This window comes from Phlebotomus papatasi, chromosome 1 (genome assembly GCF_024763615.1).
Source record: "Phlebotomus papatasi isolate M1 chromosome 1, Ppap_2.1, whole genome shotgun sequence".
Lineage (NCBI taxonomy): Eukaryota > Metazoa > Arthropoda > Insecta > Diptera > Psychodidae > Phlebotomus > Phlebotomus papatasi.
The window spans coordinates 96,220,678-96,240,776 of NC_077222.1; the positions used below are offsets into that span (position 1 = coordinate 96,220,678).

Below are 20,099 nucleotides of genomic sequence, written 5' to 3' on the forward strand. Positions count from 1 at the left end.
CGGTTAAGGGAATCACACGTAAAGATCGAGTGAGGAACGTAGCCGTTCGTGAGGAGCTTAAGAGTCGAGGAGTTGCTTCTTCGGGTTGAGAGATCACAACTTCGATGGTATTGGTCCGGGGGCTGACATTAGCTTTGAAAAATGCGACCAGTTTTAGTGTAAATTTTTTCCTGTTTTCGTACACATTTTACGAGATATCTTCAAAACTACGTAGGTTGCCAATTTCGGGTTTTCGGTTGCCTCTTCGTTATTAAATTGGCTTTTATTTTATATTAGTAGTTTTTGCTAATTCATTCTACATTGACAGAAAACAGCTAATAAACTCAAAAGTTTTTTCGGCGCGCTAGAAACATATGGGAAACATAGGAATTGTCATGCCCCTGGTATTGGTCATGTTCAATTCATGAATGAAGAAATATTCCCCAGAAAAAACTATGCAAGCAATTGTGAGGAGACCTCGACCTCGGAGCGGACCTAGGCCAAGGTGGCTGAATCAAATTAAGAATCTTGCCTTGGAGTGACTTAGGATCGAACCCGAATATCTTCCTGAAGTTGCGGAGGATTGACATGTGTAGGCTAGCCTTGATGTCATGGGCCCGCGACCCCAATATGGATAAGCAGTTGAAAATGTTGATGAAATACTTTATTAAGCTAAATATCATAGTAAGGTGCAGTTCCATTTTAAAGTAGAAGATAAAAACCCTATTTTAAAGGTACCCTAATTCAAAGGTACTTCACTTCCCTCTATATGAAAACTTTGTTCTATTTGTCTATAAGTACTTTCCAAAAGTTTTACAATTTATGTAAGAAGCTTAACGTATTGTAGTAAATAGGACAAAATGTTATATTGTGATGATGCTAAACTGCTATTTTGTGTCTAAATGCACATGCTTTCAGATTTGGAATTTGGGATTCATCGAGGGAGAGTACTGCACTTTGAGAAAGGAAGCTTACAAACACGTCTTTCTCATCTCTACTGTGCTTGTTTTTGCCTTTCCAATGGTGGTTATTACTGTTCTGTATGTTTTAATTGGTCTGCAATTGCGGAAATCTAAAGTGGTAACACGAGGAACTGTAGCTGGAAGCAGTGTTCGATTGAAGGTAAGGGTAATTAATAATCTTTCAGCTCATGAGAAGGTGTTTAATTTTCGAATAGAATACCACTAGCTCAATTAGGTACTTACTTTGTTTGAGTAATTTGAAATAAATACGAGATTTTCATGGATGAAAAGTCCCCTTGTACTTTTAATTGTTGCACGAAAAACGATAAAGGCTACATTTTGTCAGCGGAATTTGAACCTAATTGGCGAGAATATTCTATTAATTTACATTTGTCACAAACCACCATGAATCTGGTGTTTTAAAGTAGAAATTTGCAATATTCAATTGGAAAATCTACAATGTTCATCGAGGTGTATCGAGTTGCTATTAACAACCACCGCATTAGATAACTAATTAGATACACGAAAATACGTGGTTAGGTGTTTACAAAATTAGAAGGGTTGTTTACATCTCTTATTTACTAAAAATTTCAGAGTAGCACATTCAAGCGAAGAGCTCAACAAACCATCGTTACAACTGTTGATCATCAGCATTCACCACAAATGACGAATCGTCTTCAACCACAATCGAATATAATTGGTGCATATCAATTTCCGGGTACTGACACCATAGATAACCCAATGGAAACCTTCCGGAACTCACAGCGAATGCAACAAATGGGGCGGTTGATGAGGATGGACGAAGAAACTTTTCAACCCGATCCCAGAATTACGCCTCACGGCACGTAGTCAACATGTTGGGTGAGTGGCATTTCATTTGCATCCAATTCATCTAAAATAAAACGTATCAAGTTCCCTCTAACTCCCTGAAAAAAAATTCTATCCCGCAATTTAACTTCAGTGTGTGTTTTTGACGCAATCGATTTTTTAGATACTCCAAATTGTAGCCGATTTTCACCTATATATTCAGTTTATTTTTGCTTTGCTGTTAAATGAATACTTGAATTTTAAAATCTCTCGCGGCTTGGTCGTTATGTGTCGAGCCGAGCATTTCTCGGATTTTTAATTAAACGGTAGTGGTTCAAACATATTTTAAATTTCATAAATCTTTTAAAAGAACTCAGAGTTGCCGAGTTCTAGCTAGAGTTGTTTTTCAATGGTTTAACCTTGAAAATTCTTACAGGGAATTTCTCAAGGATGTTGGGAAATACGCACGAAAGACGAACGAAGACGTCTTTGCCTTTTTATAATGACTTTTATAATATATTTTCAGCCTTCTCAGCTTAATAAATATTTTTTCTTTCCTCAGCGTCGTGAGATAGCATAAGTAATATTTAAAACAAAATCTTAACAACTTCTGCTAAAAAGTTCAATATAATTATAAAAAATTGATGCGAATTAGAAAATAAGAAATTACCAAAAGCCGGACAAGATTTTACAAAGTACAGACCACAGCACTTCTGAAATTAAAAAATTAATATTTAATCAATTATAATCACAAATTAAGAATATTTAAGTAATTCTGTGGAATAAACAAAGACGAATTGTAGTATAACAAGTTAACCGTTCCTTTTTAAAATTGAATTGAGTAAACTCTCTCAAATTCGGGCATTTGGGACCGAAATGTCGGCAGAATTACAGAGAAATTCGGGCATGAAATTCTTTGAAATGCAAAGATTTTTTATTTACCTGCGTATTCATATTAAATTTACTTGATTATATTATTTGTAAATTTTATGAGAGCCCCTTAATAATGAGAAATCACATCACAACAGAGACAAAGCATGGCAAATTTGAGCGTATTTGCTTCATTCGATAATCGTAATCGAACTTCAAAAATGTCAACGAACTTTTTTCAAATTTAACTGCTGCCCGAATTAAAAAATAGTCCGATGTTAAAGGAGCCAAATTAGCGAGAGTCTACTGTAGTAATTATTAAATTTAACGCGAGAAGCTCAAGTGGTCATTCGTGTGAGAGTACCCCGAGTGTGGAAAACGTGTAAAAGATTGAGAAATAAATTATACTAAAGAATAAATAATGTTATTGTCTCTGGGATGAGAAAACACTGAATTCGTTATAGTTGAAAATTCTGGAGGGGAGAGTGGGACAGTTCACGCATGTTTGACTTTCGAAAATATTATATTCTTAAAACTGACTGAACTTAAGATGGCTTGGCTCTCGGTCAGAATCCCTAAAGCCAAAATCTCGACAAACCTAAATTGCAATCGTTCAAATCCTGAACGACAAAATTCCGAAAACCAAAATACCGAATTTTTAACTGTCACAGGTAATCCCGCAATTGCACCCGCGCATGTTTTGTGGCAAAGGGAAATTTTCCATGTTTCGGGAAATTATTCCACGCATTATTCTCCATATAATTTCGTTCCTTTCGAAATTTGGTGTATGGGATTTTGGCAGTCGAAATGTTGGTTTTTCTGAATTTAGTTATTTCAAGCGGTAGCAGCCAAAATCCCGAAAAGGCTAAAATCTCGAAAGCCAAAATCCCGTATGTTCGAAATCCTGAAAGGGGTAAAATTATATGGAGGAAAATATTTAGAATAATTTCCCAAGACACAGAAGATTTCCCTTTGCCTACAGCAAGCGCAGGTGCAATTGTGGGAGTTGCTACAACACTTTTAAGAATTCGGGATTTTGGCTTTCGGGATTTTGGCTTTTGAAATTTTGGCGTTCAGGATTTTGGCTTTCGGGATTTTGGTTTTCGGGTTTTTGACCGAGACCCATTTCAAGATATAAGGAATTTTGACCATTCCGGATTTTAGTTTTAGGGATTTTGGGATTTCAGGATTTTATCCCATTCTGGATTTCTACCCATTCGGAATTTCGATCCATTCGAAATTTTGGCTTCCGAGATTTAGACCTGTTCAGGATTTGTTTTCTCGTGATTTTGGCCGGCACAGGATATCATATTACGCTGCAAACACTCACCAATTGATTTCATAATGTAATACAAGAAATTCCACCACTCCACCCCAAATAACTTAGAATTAGGAAATTAGAAAATCACTTGTTCAGTTTTTTCTGAGTAATATATGGGAGGGTAGGGTAGTTTCACTAAACAGAAGCTATTTGAAAGACTTATTTTCCAAACTTGTATGAACTATTTTCAAACTAACTGAGTCCAGTTAGTTTTTCTAGGACAAGCGATTTGAAAATGTATAGATCAATTTCTAGAAAATTATGTATTTATTATCCATAAATTTTGTATTTTCGAAACTTATGCATACATGAAGCTGCCCTACTCTTCCGAACTTGTACGTTAGATGGTCATTCTTTATACCATTTTCTTCTTTATTTCCATCCAGTACTTGAAGAATCTCAAGTACCAAGAATTCCCTGAACGTCCCTCAAAGAGTTTTCGCAATTTAATTCTCCTTCATATGAGCTCCATGTTGTTTAGCAACTCTTCTTTTGAATAGAATGCTATTTTTCAGCATATTCCCATACCCAATCAACCAGGTTCTTTTCCACTTACTCTCTGAGACTCTGATACTATTGCAGATGATCATCCTATTTGTTTTTCCCCAAATGTTTTACCAACTAATACTTCGTCAAGAAAAGTGGACTTCTGAATTTTCTAAGACTTTGGGAGCTTTCCTCAAGGGCCAGCCCTCCTTAAAAGCTACTTCTTTGAGTTACAAATGTTGTTTCTGGTTATTAAGGATCTGTTATTTCCTCATAGACGTGATTTTATGTAATAACCAAACCAAATTTATTCTCTGATACCATGCAAAAACATCCTAAAGTATCTATTAGAGTTTGCTTAATAGATATTTTGAATACTAGAGGAAATTAAATTACTCTTGTCGTCTCTTATTACCTTAAAATTTCACAGGCATTTCTTACTCATCTTGTAAAAAGATGTGTTCCCTTTGATTTTAACTGCGCATTTAAATTTTTTTTTAATATGATATTTTCTTAGCAAATTCTACAGGGAATTGAGAAGGTGACAACTCCCGCATTAAATTATCAACCTCAAAAATGCAATGTGTATTTTTAGTTAAGATTTCAACTGCTATTTGAGAGTTACTATTTGATTATTAAAAAAAATACCGGTGATTGTTTTGTTTCGAATTTCCTAAATTATTTCAAAATCAGGTGTAACACCTTTTAAAATTAAAATAATCGATATTTATAAAGTTTTAAGTAAGTTTATCAGCTTTCCCTCACTATTTCTATTAAATTACCCTATTATGATCTTTGATGCACGCAATTCAAACCCAAGACAAAATGAAATCAACAGAAAAATGAGAGGCTCTCTTCTAGCTTATCTCTAAAAGTTATCTATCTGTAACCGTTGAACCATATTACTATCCTGCGACAGAATGTTTATTTTCAGTAGATTAAAGTAAAACTTTTATACACTTCGTTATTATACCAAAATAGAAAGTTTGGGGTAGAACATTCATGTATAAAATATTAAAAAACGTTAGATTACATGTACTACGTGTATTGCACTTTCTTCATAGTTACAGCAATATACAAAAAGACACGAAGCATTCCATACTTTGCAAAATGCTCGAGCTCGTAACTTAGACGCTATACATCAGAAGTATTTTATCATAATTTATGTACCAAAGTTCGTTATTTGTAAAATTCACAGTAGTGGTGTTTAGGAGTTGAAATATTTGGCAGAGCTTTTCCCATTTTTTCTTAAGTTTACCGGTTCAGAACCGATTTCAACAGCTTCATAAATCATTCGCCCAAAATAGCTTAGGAGTAATATAGTTGCTTTTCTATTAACAATTAGTTATCAGTTCAGACTTGCCAAGAATTCTAAGGCCTTTCCATCGAGCCAAACATGATACCAATTGAACCAGGAATGTTTCAACGGGATTTTCGTATAAGGACGAAATGTCCATTTATTTAATCTCTAAAACCGTTGAATAATTCCTGGTTCAATTGGTATCATGTTTGGCTCGTTGGAAAGGTCTTGGAATTTCCGACAAAACTGAACCGGTTTCAATTGGTTTTGAATCGGTAATGAACCGATTCATAACCGACAAATAATTGTTATAGGAAATTCAATGAAATTACTCCTGAGGTGTATTTTGGAAAATATTTTGAGTGATTTATAAGTCGGTTCAAATCGGTTGTGAACCGGAAATGAACCGGTTACTTACCGATAAGTAATTTTTGTTCGAATATAATTTTTATTCCTCTTTAAAATATTTTCTGGAATCTATTGAGTGATTTATAAATCGATTCAAATCGGTTGAGTACCGGTAAACGGTAAATGATGCGAAAGTACTTTTGAGGTATAGCATCTAAGTCACGAGTTCGAGCATTTCGCAAAGCCTGGGATGTTTTGCCACCCCTTTATTATCATTAATTTGGATTTCTAACATTTTTTAACTTGTGTCCATAAGTGTGTACATGAGCATCCATAAGTGTGTAAAACTGTCCACAAGTGGAGAATTTGATATGATCAGAAGATCCAAATTATTTGGGGGGCTTATGGTAATATTTCTATAAATTCGCTGGAGGTTATCGAAAGGAGCTATATTAGAACTTGTACTTAAAATTTCATTTCAATTAGTTAAAAGGAAAACGACTCACAAACAGCTTGAATGCCTTCTTAGAAAAATGCTGAGTCCTCCTTTCCCTATGATTCTTTCGCGCATAATTTAATAATATAAAAGCCAAATTCGTCTTAATAAATGAGATTGTAAAAAATCGCAGCTAAAAAATTATTTACAGCATTTCGAAAATTGTTTTTTTTTACTGGAAATAAGTTTAATTATTCACTGTATTGTAAGCGTAAATGGGAAACGTACAAGTTGTTTTTTCCTTTTTTTCCTACATTCCAATTTCAAGCGTTTTCGCTTGACTTGTTTCCCAAATTGGGGAATTTCCTATATAATCCCATTCCAATATATTAAGAAAATAATTCAGTCTAGAATATTGGAAAGTTCGCAAAAAATGCATTCAATTGGAATGTAACAGTAATAGCATCCCTTGGATTACATAGACACGGTTGCTATACTTCTAAAGGCTCATATCGAGAGCAATTTTGATATTTCTCCCAATGTGTAGAGGCCTTATTAGATAAGCCCAAAATTTGTGTAATAAAGAAGGGAGGAAAGGAATGGGGCTAATGAATTAAGTAGTGTTATTTTTAGTCTAAGATGTGTGCTCCTTCCTCTAACTTTATCACGTCTCCATTCTGATAAGAATTCCAATAATTTCTATTCTTCTCCAAAACACTGTCCCTTCGATTGATTCTCTGTGATATTTGGAATTTATATGTATGTTTTTTTCCAAGTTCATGATTTCTTTGGAAAAAGGAATCTTTTCTATTGTTGAGCCCAGCAAGGGGACAAGAAAGATCTCTGATTTTTTTTATTTTTTCGTCATTCTATTTACATCTGTAACAACAGAAATGTTATAAAAATTATTTAATACATCATTGATTTTATTTAGTTAATATTTTGTGACAGGCAACTTGAAATGCTCGTGTTATGTTTCTTCGTGTAGGGTGGAATCACCAGTTCTCGCCAGTGCCCCACTTCTCGCCACTTCATTGAAATCGCTATTTTTCGCAATTTATGAAATAAATGAGTCGCAATTTTTTTGTATTATTTCTGCTTCTACGCATAGAATCGAAAAATAATAATTATTCGTTTTGGATTCACGATTTTGATCACTTTTTAGAGCAATATTTTAAGCAAGTGCATCGAATCCAACATCTCTTACCAAATGTACTAAGTGTCGTCAAATTTTCATCAGGCCAAAAATACCTTTTTGGGTAAATAATTTGTCTATTGAATATTTAATTGCACTTGTGGAATACATAAAATTTGTATTTAGTCAATTAATATTTCATTTTATATTATTTTTGTATAAAAATGAGGCATGGCGAGAAGTGGTAATATTCTGGAATTGATTTTACCACCTGTCGCCATATCTTTTCAATAGGCGACGCTAACTTCACTTCGTACATTCTCAGTTGTCAAATCTGCATTGTTTACTTTCTGCAAAAGCCCCATAATTTGATTTCTCAAATAAAAGTGAAGGAAAATCATTTAAAGAGAGTAATAATAAAGTGATCACAAGGAAAGAGAAATGGTGAATGTATTCTTTTCATAGCATTGCCTAAAATAACCGAGTGTGGTTCTTTTCAAGTGGGTGGCGAGAAGTGGTTACAAATTTTACAAAACTGGCGAAAAGTGGTAAAAAGTGGCGACGAAATGGTTATTTTTGCATTATTAATAAAAATCAGTTTTTTAAGTAGTCCAGCGTTATGTTCTAGGATTATTGTTTTCACGTATCTAGAGCCAATACATCTAAGTAACTTTGTGTCAAATTTGACTTATCTTGTAACAAGGATTCAAAAGTTATGATTAAATGAATTTAATTTTTTCCTAAACATGGCGATAGCCGGTTATTCCACCCTAAACATTTGTCACTCACAAAAACGACAATATATTAAAGCATATAGATTTTATGGGGTGTGTCGATTATCATTACTTTTACTACATTCACAGAGATAGAATAGCTGAGAAATCTGAATGAGAATTTTTGAAGAGGGTGAAAGAAGTGGAAATTGAATTTCTATTGTTCGAACTCTAAGAATGAAGAAATATGACCTTAACTTGCTAGTAATATGACCATATTTAAGAATGTCTTCTAAGATCTTAAAGGTCGAGAAAAGTTATTTCACATTTTTTGAATGTTTTCTTTAGTATTCTTACTGTTCAATTTATCTACCTTTAATTAACTGATCGGAGCTTTAGCATAATAAACCTTTAGTGACCGTTTCTATACTTCAATGAAACTCTTGTTAAAAATAGTCTCTTCTTCTAAATTAGCCTAGGGGAATTAGGGGAGTGAGGGGAAAATTGATATAATGATTTTTTCTATTGGGGGATGGGGGTCGTCGAAGACCGGAACGTGATATCTTTTACCGTTTAAGCTCCAGGAAGGTGACAAGTTGAAAAAAAAACGTCGCTTATATAACTACTCTTTCTTTGAGTTCGAACAGTAAAATCGTATTATTAAAGTAGCTCCTTCTCCCCCTACAAAATCTACAACAATATGTTTTTATATGCGCAATAGCCATAATTAAAGATAAAATGAAATGTGTTCCAATTTTTGTAGACAGTTAAATATTATAAATTTGCCAAAGATAAAAGGGAATTTTCAAAAGATATTGACTACGAAATTGTAGGGTAAATAAGATCATAGAAATCTCAGAGAAAATATCAAAGTTATATACAATTTTTTCTTGTGTCTTTTCTTAGCTCTTCATCTTTGAGCACAATGAAAGTTGTTGCGAAGGGAATTCTTTGAAGTACACATATTTGTCTAAAATGAGCCATTCATAAACCTCCAAAGGACGAATTTATAGCACAGACACAAATTTTTGGAGGTAACAAAAGGTTGGGCAAAGCACTCAAAAGCTTTGAAAAGACCACATCTTCATTCATTTGAAGTGTACTTAACCGAAAAACATAGATTTTTGTATTTTCCGTAATACGATAATTACATAGCAATTATTTTTTTTTGATCTTCTTGTCTATAATAAGGACGATAGTAGGTAGGGGAGACTGGGGCAAAATTTAATTCTTTCACGAGCTCTGAGAAAACTTAAACGTTTTATAATGAGCATATTCTTATAGGAAATTTACTACATTGTAGAAGACTTTTCCTCTATCTTGAAAGAAATGTGATTTTCGAATAATTTTCTAAAAGTCGATTTTGTGGAGATTCTCAAAATTGCTGGGACAAATTTTGTCAGTCTTCGGATAATTTAATAACGATTAAAATGTTAAATAGACATATTTTTATAGGAAATTTATTTCTCTACAACTTTGTCGAAGATAATTTTTCTCTATCTTAACGAGAAATGTGCTTAAATTGAGCTAATCAGTATTGATATTTTCTGTAAGTCAAATATTCGAAAAATAGGGCTCAAAATTTTATTATTTTTTTATTTTACTTAATCCTTCCTTGAATCTCTTGAAATTTTGTAAGTTTAAGAAGGTTCATGAAGGCTATCTATAATAAAAATTTCAAGCCTCAGTCTCTTTTATTTTAGAAAATAGTGAATATTGAAATTTTTGTTTTGACAAATTTTACCCCAGTCTCCCCTGCTCTTGATATGAATTGTTGGGTTTCTTCAGCTATGTAGGGACATCATAAAGAAGTTGTTGTCATCTGTGGTGGTTCACTATCAATTGTAGATGAGGAAATCATCAACTTCAAAGTTGTAGGACGTCTAGTGTGATTAAAATCATATTTTATTGCTTGTCTTTTTAAGATAAAGTTCGTATTGTTTATGGCTTCATCTTCCGGAAATACTTCCACTCCTACTGTAGCCTCATATTGTACTCCTTAATTACGCATTGACCGGATTTCCTCTACACGTAACTTTTTCCTTTGTCTTGGTACATTAGTAAAAATAAAAGGTGTGTCGAACATTCTTCCGAGAGAATCATGACATATAATGATAAAAGTCCAGAGACGACTAAGCTCGTTCATAGTCAAGTGAGTTCCTAACACACTACAAAGCAGACAGCATTCACTGGTATTCACAAACATTGGGTTTTGTCAAGGTTTTTATGAAGATATTTTTATTGCAATGTACATGTCCTCTTTAAAATGAAACTATTTGTAAATATATCGCAGTTTACGTGCAATAATTTATTGTTAATTGCAATTATTTGTGAGGTGGAAGCTATTTTGCGACTTATGATAATTTTGAAGATTCTAGTGTATATTTCTTGTTATGTTATACGTGAATTGTGAAGTAAATGTACAAAGTTGAATTTTAAAAGGATTTTTAAAAGAATTTAGCGCATTTCAATAGAATATCTGCATATAAACCCACAAAAGCTATGTTAGGTGGATATCAGTAAAGTTAAGCTTAGATTGTAGTGTGTCAGGAACTGACTTGGCTATGAACGAGCTTAATCGTCTCTGGACTTTAGTCGTAAGTGTGTCCAGTACATTACTCTTTATCACAGCACTTGAATTAGAATGATCCTTTCTGTATAGTGTCACTTTGATAATCCGAGAAAAGGGTCCCATACTGTTATACTTCGAACGTTTTCTCAATTCCAAGCTCAATTCTATCTTTTGAAGGAAATTAACATTTAAGCGTAAACTTCGGTAGAGAAAGCCATAGGATTTTAACAAACAACGACGCACTTCCAATAGAGAAGCCAGTTTCGTTTTACACGCTAAGTTGGACCAATGGGGGCAACTCTCTAAACAGCCCTAGATGCTCAATCCCATTTTGACTAGCAAGAGAAAAGAATTTCTTACTCAGAATATGACACAGCTCTAGGTATCTTAATTAGAGCAAAAGTGAAGCTAAATCGAAGTAATAAAATTAATGAGAAAAAGAATCCCTTCCATATGATTAATGCGAAACTACTATTCACTGGCGGATAGATCCCCGACTTGATTCACAGTTTTGAGTTCGAGTCCTGCCCGATGGAAAGATCAGAATGTTTTGAAGACATTTTCACTGTGATAAAATACAATTAAAATGCACCACTTCTGCTGAAAAAAATCCGGGAACATGGAAGAACCATTCACATTGTTGAAAGGCGCTCCTCGGCGATCTATAATAATAATTAGCAGATTCTTCTAACACGGGTTATGAAGAATTGCAGCATGATTAGGTTGTAATAAATGTATCCCAATAGGATTAATAATAACCGCTTCTGCCCAAAAAAATCTGGGAATATAGAAAATCATCCACATTGCGAGAAGGGGCTCCTGAGCGATCTACAATCATCGGATTCTCCCGATTCTTCCAACACGGGATATGCGACATTGCAACATGATTGAATTGTAGCAAATATTTCTCGATACAATTATAACCAATACTGAGAGAAGGTCCTTAAAAAATTTCATAATATACTCAAATTCTACCTTAAAAATAAAATTTAAATTTATAATTTTTTATATAAGTGTCTTGACAAGGCTCAATAGAGCTTCGCTAAACATTTATCGAGTCCGACCATGTGAATGCTAGATAATAGGTCTAATGCTGACACTCAAATAGTTGTATATCGCGTGTTGGATTAACACTTGCTTGTATTCCTTGAAGCAAATGTTAGTACACTGAGAAAAAACAGGGGTGCGATTAACTTTTTTTCCTCATAACTTTAACACTTTTAAGGTGTAAAAATATATCAACATTTTTTAATGTTAATTTTACATCCTTTTAAGGGTAAAATTAATATGAAAAAGGATAACTTTAATCCCTAATACACCTAAAAAGCGTAATATTTACACCGATTTCGGATCAATACTGCAGGGTAAAATAAACATTTCCGGAATGTTATTTTAAGTTTTTCTGATTTCTAGTGTAGATATAGATATCTTGATCAGTGCAAAAGTGAAGCTAAATCGAAGTAATAAAATTAATGAGAAAATTAATGAGGAATCCCTTCCATATGACTAATGTGAAACTACTATTCACTGGCGGATGGATCCCCGGCTTGATTCACAGTTTTGAGTTCGAGTCCCGCCCGATGCAAAGATCGGAATGTTTTGAAGACATTTTCACTGTGATAAAATACAATTCAAATGCACCACTTCTGTTGAAAAAAATCTGGGAACATCACTGAGAAAAAAAAATAGGGTACGATTAAGTTTTTTTCCACATAACTTTAACACGTTTTAGGTGTAAAAATATATCAACATTTTTTAATGTTAATTTTAGACCTTTTTAAGTGTAAAATTAACATGAAAAAGGATAACTTTAATCCCCAATACACCTAAAAAGGGAAATATTTACACCGATTTTGGATGAATCTGCAGGGTAAAATTAACATTTCCGGAATGTTATTTTAACTTTTTCGGATTTCTCTCAGTGTACTTAAACACGTTCTAATTTAGAACATAGGCGAGATGATTTTGAAGATTTTCAAGAGTGATTTCTGAAAATGCGTGCACCATATGGAAGTGTCCGCAATTAAGAACATAGAGATTTCAAAAAATGTAAAAGATATAAAGAAATTGAGAAAAATGCAACAAATAGAGAGATTGAAACAAGTTCCAAATGGTGGTTACGAATAACCTCAGTGAGTATTGGAACAAGCCTCGAGTGTAATCTGAAACCTCATCTGAGGGTTAATTGTTTGTTGTTTCTTGTGTTGGATTTGCATTGTGATAATCGTGCCAATACTGATTTCGTGTTCTAGCAACCGTGTTTTTGGGATTCTTTGAAAGTGTCTAAAATATCAAAACAGTCACATATTAAATTAATGTTTTAAAAAAGAAGTTCATACACTGAGAAAAAAGGAGGGTGCTATTAACTTTTTTTCCTCATAACTTTTTACACTTTTTAGGTGTAAAAATATATCTACATTTTTTAATGTTAATTTTCCACCTTTTTAAGGATAAAATTAACATGAAAAGGGTAACTTTAACCCCTAATACACCTAAAAAGGGTAATATTTACACCGATTTCGGATCAATACTGCAGGGTAAAATAAACATTTCCGGAATGTTATTTTAACTTTTTCGGATTTCTCTCAGTGTAGTATTTATTCCCACGGAAGGATTTATTATAGTGTAATTTGTTTCCTATTTATTAAATTCTCAATATACCACCGCACGTGCTCGGGGTTATCAATAATCTACCCGCGAGATTCTTTACGTTCCTTAAAAGGATAACAACTCATATTTAGATAAATGAATGTTTTCTGGGAAATGATTCTAAAAGGAATGTTGACAATTTTGATTCAATTTTTCTCTGTAAAAGAAGATCCTTAAAGCTTTGTGCGCTTCCGCGTATTTAAAATTAAGATTTCATTTAGATGTCTTTTAACAAATTAAGGACAATTTGAGGGGATACTATCTGTGGGTTACAATCTTAAACCACACACCAATTAGGAGATTGATTTTTGCGTGGAACTTTTTCAGCTGGGCATTTGATGAACTCCAGTCAACAATGGGTTTGTTTCATGAAATTAAAATTTTAAATTATGATAATAGGGTATGAGAGTTTTCTATACAATACAATTATATATGCTTTCTAATGGAAAAGTTTAAACACAGGTACAATACCTAGCTAATTCTAGGATTCCTTTGAAGAAGAACTTGTCCAGATAATGTACGTAGGTTGTTGAAAATTCAAATAAAATTTCATCATGGCAGGAAAAAAAATATAGGAAAAATGTTTAGTAATATACAGACTGTCGACTTTTCACTATTTTTTTTTTATTTATGCATACAATGTTGTCTGCATTTTTCAGTGGCCGTTGTCGTGGCATTTTTCATCTGCTGGGCACCTCAGCATTCTCAGCGCCTCTACTCCATCTATGCTCAAGATAACAGCCACAAGAAGATTTACATTATAATATACCAAGCTATGAACTACACGTCTGGAATTTTGTACTACCTATCGACGTGTATCAATCCATTCCTCTACAGTATAATGAGTTATAAATTTCGAGAGGCCTTTAAGGTATGTATATTGAGCTATTCCCTCAAATAGCCCTTTCCTTTTGATCCAAATACCCAAATTCATTTTTTATTTCGTTCATTTCGCCAGGCATTCGGAAATAAATCTTTGATTTTAATGTCTTTATGTGCCATTATGAGGAAGTGTATATGACATTTTTCGCACGAATTTCAGAAATTGGGCAACGGCAAAAAGTGTAATAGGAAAATTGGGCGATTCCGAACACGTCTTCACCAAAAATGGCACACATTCAGCAAACTGACCTTTACCCATAATCGGAAAAATCTTAATCTGTTTTCCACCAATCCCACAGTAATTCAAGTTTTCCTTTTACGTCACTCAATGAACTTCCAATAACACAGTAAAAAAATTAAATTCACTACCCCCGAAATGTTTGAAGATATCAGCTTTAATAGAGAATTTTAAGATCGACTTTTATAAATAGAGGCACTTAAACAAGTTCCTCAAGTTTCCTCAAGTTTTATTATAAACTTGAGGAAAGCAGATATTGCAATAAAACTTTGCTATATTTCTCTTTAATTATACATGATTGTTCTCGATTAAATTATTTGATACATTTCAAATTCTCACATCGGCTTGTTTCTTTTCCAATGTTTATTCACAAACTAATGCAATTTATTCATAATATACTTATTTAATTTTGTTTATTTGTGACATTAGAATTTCGAACAAATTCCAATTGGCATGCAACGATACAATAATTTCTAATTCGTAACACGTTCGTGCAATGTTAATGGTCATGTTTTCACAAATATAAGCAGTGCATAAAATTAGTAAAAATAATGGTGAAATAACAAGGGACAGGGGTGTGTTAGGTTTTGTTGATCAGGGGGATAAACCTATGATAAATATTTTAATCTCATGAGATGGATATAGAAGATTAAACAATTGATACGTTGGCCTACATAACTGATAAGATATTATTTGTTCTTTTGCTTTTTTAAAGTTCTAAAGTTTTTATCTATAGACATCATGTGCTTTATTTTTGATGTTAGATAAATAAATATTACTATTATTACTATACAGAAAAATATAGTATCTTATGAAATATTTCGTAAATTTTCGTGAATTTTGATAGGAACATGCGAAGTAATCGTAAATCGTATAACCTAAGCTCGTAAAGAGTTTGTACTTTTTATAAACATTAAATTCAATTTAGAGATGAAGATCAAAATCAACATTTCAAATTCTGATATGATACATTTGAAGGATCTAAAATATCTTAGTTAAAAGCCAACGTCTCAACAGAACGTCACTTCCAAAAAACATATTAATTGCCTTTCACAATTTATTGAACTTTCGTTACAAAAAGAGATGGCAAAGCGTCCTAGCTTTGCGAAATGCTCGAACTCACGAGAAAGTCCTCTCTCCGTTAGCATATTTTTTGTATGCACATAGGGTTACTGCTGATTTAATCTTTTTTATAGACAATGAGAAAGTCATTAGGAAATTAATAAAAAAAACCGAAAAAACATTTTTTTAAGGAAATTTTTATTATGTGGGATGTAAAATTATTCAAAAATCGGTACTTAACCGATTCATTACCGATGAAGATCGATGCAGTCGGGTTCGATATTTCAATACCTTTCCAAAAAATCCAAATTTAACCAAATCGGTTGAAAAATGGGCCCTCCAAAGTGGTTGACCTTTTACCTTCAATAATTCAAAATGGCGAATTTTCCGGTCATAAGTATGTTAGGGCGAAATTTTCGCTTGGACTACCTCTAAAACATATCCGAAAATCATTGAAAAACTTGGGCCAATTTTGAGAAAATCCAAAAAACATGGTTTTTAGGTGTGGGGAGGGGAAAGAATAGGGGAAAAAGGGGTAAAACGTTTAGAGAAATTTTTTTATTGGGGCTCATCGAAGACCAGAAGTCGATATCTCTTACCGTTTGACCTCTAGCTCGGGAATAAATTTAAAGTCAAGTAAAAAAAATTTTCGAAAAAAATTATTCAAAATCGGTACTTAACCGGTTCATTACCGATGAAGACCGATACAGCCGGGTTCAGAATTTTAATGCCATTCCAAAACATCCAAATTTAACCAAATCGGTTGAAAAACGGGCCCTCCAAATTGGTTGACCTCTTTTACCTTCAATAATTCAAAATGGCGAATTTTCCGATCATAAGTATGTTAGGGCGAAATTTTCGCTTGGACTACCTCTAAAACATATCCGAAAATCATTGAAAAACTTGGGCCAATTTTGAGAAAATCCAAAAAACATGGTTTTGGAGGGGATAGTGCGGGGGTGGGGAGGAAAAAAAACGTCGAGAGATATTGATTTTTTATTGTGGGTCATCGAAGATCTTGAATCGAATCTTGACTAAAAACTAAAGAAAAGACTAACCAAGACACTGAAGAAGACACGATAGGTGTCGAAAGCTTTGGTAAATTGTGTGTTTAATTTTTGGATTACACTCAACACACTGACGTTCACCGGAAGGACATTCTGTCCTAAAGCAATAAGAGTATCATCCAACGTCGACCCATCTTTCTCTACTAATATTATATGCACCCAAAAAAATAGTGGATTATGTAGAAGTACTTGAGTGCTAAAAATGTTAATTTTTCATCGAAACAGCACCATTATTTCTTGAATATCAATATTTTAAAACAGAATACTAAAAACTTAAAATTTTGTTGGTTTTGGTCTTGATCTAAAAATTAAGGTCATTGTTGGATTCTACTGCACTAGGATTTTTGAGCCTAGAAAAGTTTAAGGAAGAAAACCTCTCCTGACAAAGCACTGGCTCTATCAGTGAAAAAGTTAGATTTTGGATCGTTTTTGATTGTTTACGAATATCGTTTTCTTTGATACTTTTGTAGAAAAAAGGAAGAACAAATTTTCTCTATGTTACATCTGTTTTACCTTAAAGAAGAAGAAGGTGAATAACAGTCAAATTTCAAACATTTTAAAAGATTTCTTTAAATATTTTTATGAAGTTGTTCACCAAAATGAGTGTGCTCTTTTGTATACCTGTTACAAAATTAGAAGCGAAAATTTGCCTGAGAAATATCGGCACTTCTATAAGCCAAAGTGGTTTATAAAAGCTTCATAATAATGTCAATATTTATATAGGTACGCGTCTAACGAAAAACATGTTCAGTCTCTGAATTTTCTACAGTGTTATTGTCAAGTGTGACTATTAAAATTGTGAACATGTGTGAATAATAGAGATTTTTCAGTTTCAAATGTTTTAAATGGATTTCAGTAAAATTGTTTTAAGTTTGTTATTATAGTATCAATGGATATTCAAATGTGACAAGCATTTTCAATTATTTATACTCTCTAGAACTTTTGCTGGACTTGTAGAAATATTTTTCTTGTAGCATCAATATATATACAGAATGACTCTAAGTTATGTACTACATTTAGTAAGTTCAATACAAAATTTCTTTTTGATGGAATACTTATGTAAAATTCTTCAAAAATTGCATTTTTCCATAGGATTTACAACGTGAATTTTATAACATAATTCTTAAGATTTAAAATCACATATCTTTTTAGCTTTCAACCAGAAACTTTTATGAAAATTCTTATCATTGCATTTTTCTATAATAAATTCCATGCACATTTTGAAAGGTTATTCCATTTGATTGAAATAATTCTATACGATTTGATTATTCGTGCGAAAAGCCGTCAATTGAAATGATTTAGTTTGAGCAGCTCAATTCGAACATCGAATACAAAAAACCCTATAAAACTAATTTGTCCTAAAAGACCTCAATTCTAACGACCGTAAATGATACTTTTTAATTAAAAGGGCTTACAACATGGCCAATTTATTTCCTCTTTTTCGAAGCTTTCTAAACCTGCTCCACAGTATATTTTTAGACATAACAATCACATATATCTCAGGAGGAGGCGTGAGATTTTGGTTTGTTGGGCTTTGCGGTGAGATTAGGGGTGATGCTGTATAGAAGAATTGGAGATATATCTGATATACAGATACATGAGAAGAACCAGACAAAAAAGGATAGGAAAGAAATTGCGAGGAAAATTGGGCTAGAGGTACATTATTTGCCGAAATTCAGTAAAGATGAGTTTACTTATTAGTAAAACATTGTATTGTGATTTGAGACTCAATATTGTGGCCTCGCCTCCGGGGAGATTTTCAATTGTGGAGTGGATTTCCCATAAATAAATAAATCTTTAGGTTGGTGAAATAAATTACGGCCATTTAGCTGATATTATTAATTTTAATCAATGAATGATTTCAAAAATCCATAAAACTTACTTAGAAAACTACATTATGAATTATAAGACGTAATAATGATAAAGTAATAGTAAAAGTATAGAGTTTTGCTGACAAAATGAAAAGAATAATAATAGGAATAAATTTTCAACAATTTTAAAATCGTATTGAAAAATTATCTATAATCAGTCTTTAATTCGTTTACAAAAAATACAAAACAATCGGAATCATTCCTGATCGGGTTTTTCAATGTCAAAGGTTGAAATGGCTCTAGAGAGCATACTTTTCATCGTGTTGACTGACTCGTTGGAAAGGTCTTGAAATTTTTGACAATTCTACACCGGTTCCAATCGGTTGTGAACCGACAAGGAACTGGTCAGGAACCGATAAGTAATTTTTGTCAGAAAATAAATTCTATTGCTTCTTAACCTCTTTTCGAGGATCTTTTAAGTAATTTATGAATCAGTTGAGAACCGATAAACGGCATAGGATGCGAATGTAGTTCGAGTATTTCGCGATGCATTGGACGAATTTTCAGAGATTTTTATAAATAACGACCTCAATTCAGAGGCCAAGATCAAGATCCAGATCAAGAAAATTTGAAGATTTTGGTATTCTGAAATCAAAAAATCTAGGTCAACATGTCAAATCTGTCAAATGTCTTGGAATTTTGAAATCTAAGATGTAAACCGTGTGGATATCAACTACTCCCTGGCAAAAGGTTTTTTTTTTTTATATGGAACTGTTTGAAGCCAACTCATAAATTGCTTCCAAACTTAGCTTATACTTACTTCGAGTTCCAAAAAACTTTTTACATTGAAATATGGAATATTTATCCCTCTTTAGAAGGCACAGAGTCCTGTGTACAAGACACACCTCAATTGTGACATATATCGTGTAACGGTTACGAGTGCAGAAAAATTTCCATACGAATTTGTATGTGAATGTGAGAAAGTGGCTTCAAATTTGAAGGCTACTTGCCAGGGAGTAGGATATCAAGATTTGCAATTCTGAAACCAATATTTCAAGACTTCAAGACGTAAATATTCTTGTTTTCTTGAAATAATTTCAATAACTTCCGTAGGTGCTTGGATTTTTTAAGATACTAACAATTTGAAGTTTCATTCTAAAATTGCTCTTAATCAGGAATATTTATATAAAAGATGATACAAAGAGTGAATCCATATAAAAAAAAATACTGAGTTTGGTGTTGTAATTTAATCGAAATGGTACATATTTCTAGATGGTCGTATCAAAATACAACATCCTGAGAATACCTGCAAAACAATCACATTTTGCATTAAGCACTTCAAGGTTTATCACAGGACACAAGTTTGGTTTGTACTTCCTGTATTCCCATTTATGGCCTCTCATTTATTCTTTAATACGCACTATAATTCATTTTCCTAATTTATATGGCGAAATTTAAACA

General features: G+C 32.9%; 1 protein-coding gene across 1 annotated transcript in view; it reads left to right on the forward strand.

Annotated features, from left to right (window-relative positions):
* LOC129809896 (neurotensin receptor type 1-like) overlaps positions 1 to 20,099 on the forward strand; it is a 34,015-nt gene that overhangs the window by 10,939 nt on the left and 2,977 nt on the right. The window contains exons 4-6 of the mRNA XM_055860042.1: positions 898 to 1,107; positions 1,769 to 1,802; positions 14,238 to 14,449. Of these exons, the coding sequence (XP_055716017.1) occupies positions 898 to 1,107; positions 1,769 to 1,802; positions 14,238 to 14,449 (456 nt within the window). The remainder of the gene's footprint in view (positions 1 to 897; positions 1,108 to 1,768; positions 1,803 to 14,237; positions 14,450 to 20,099) is intronic.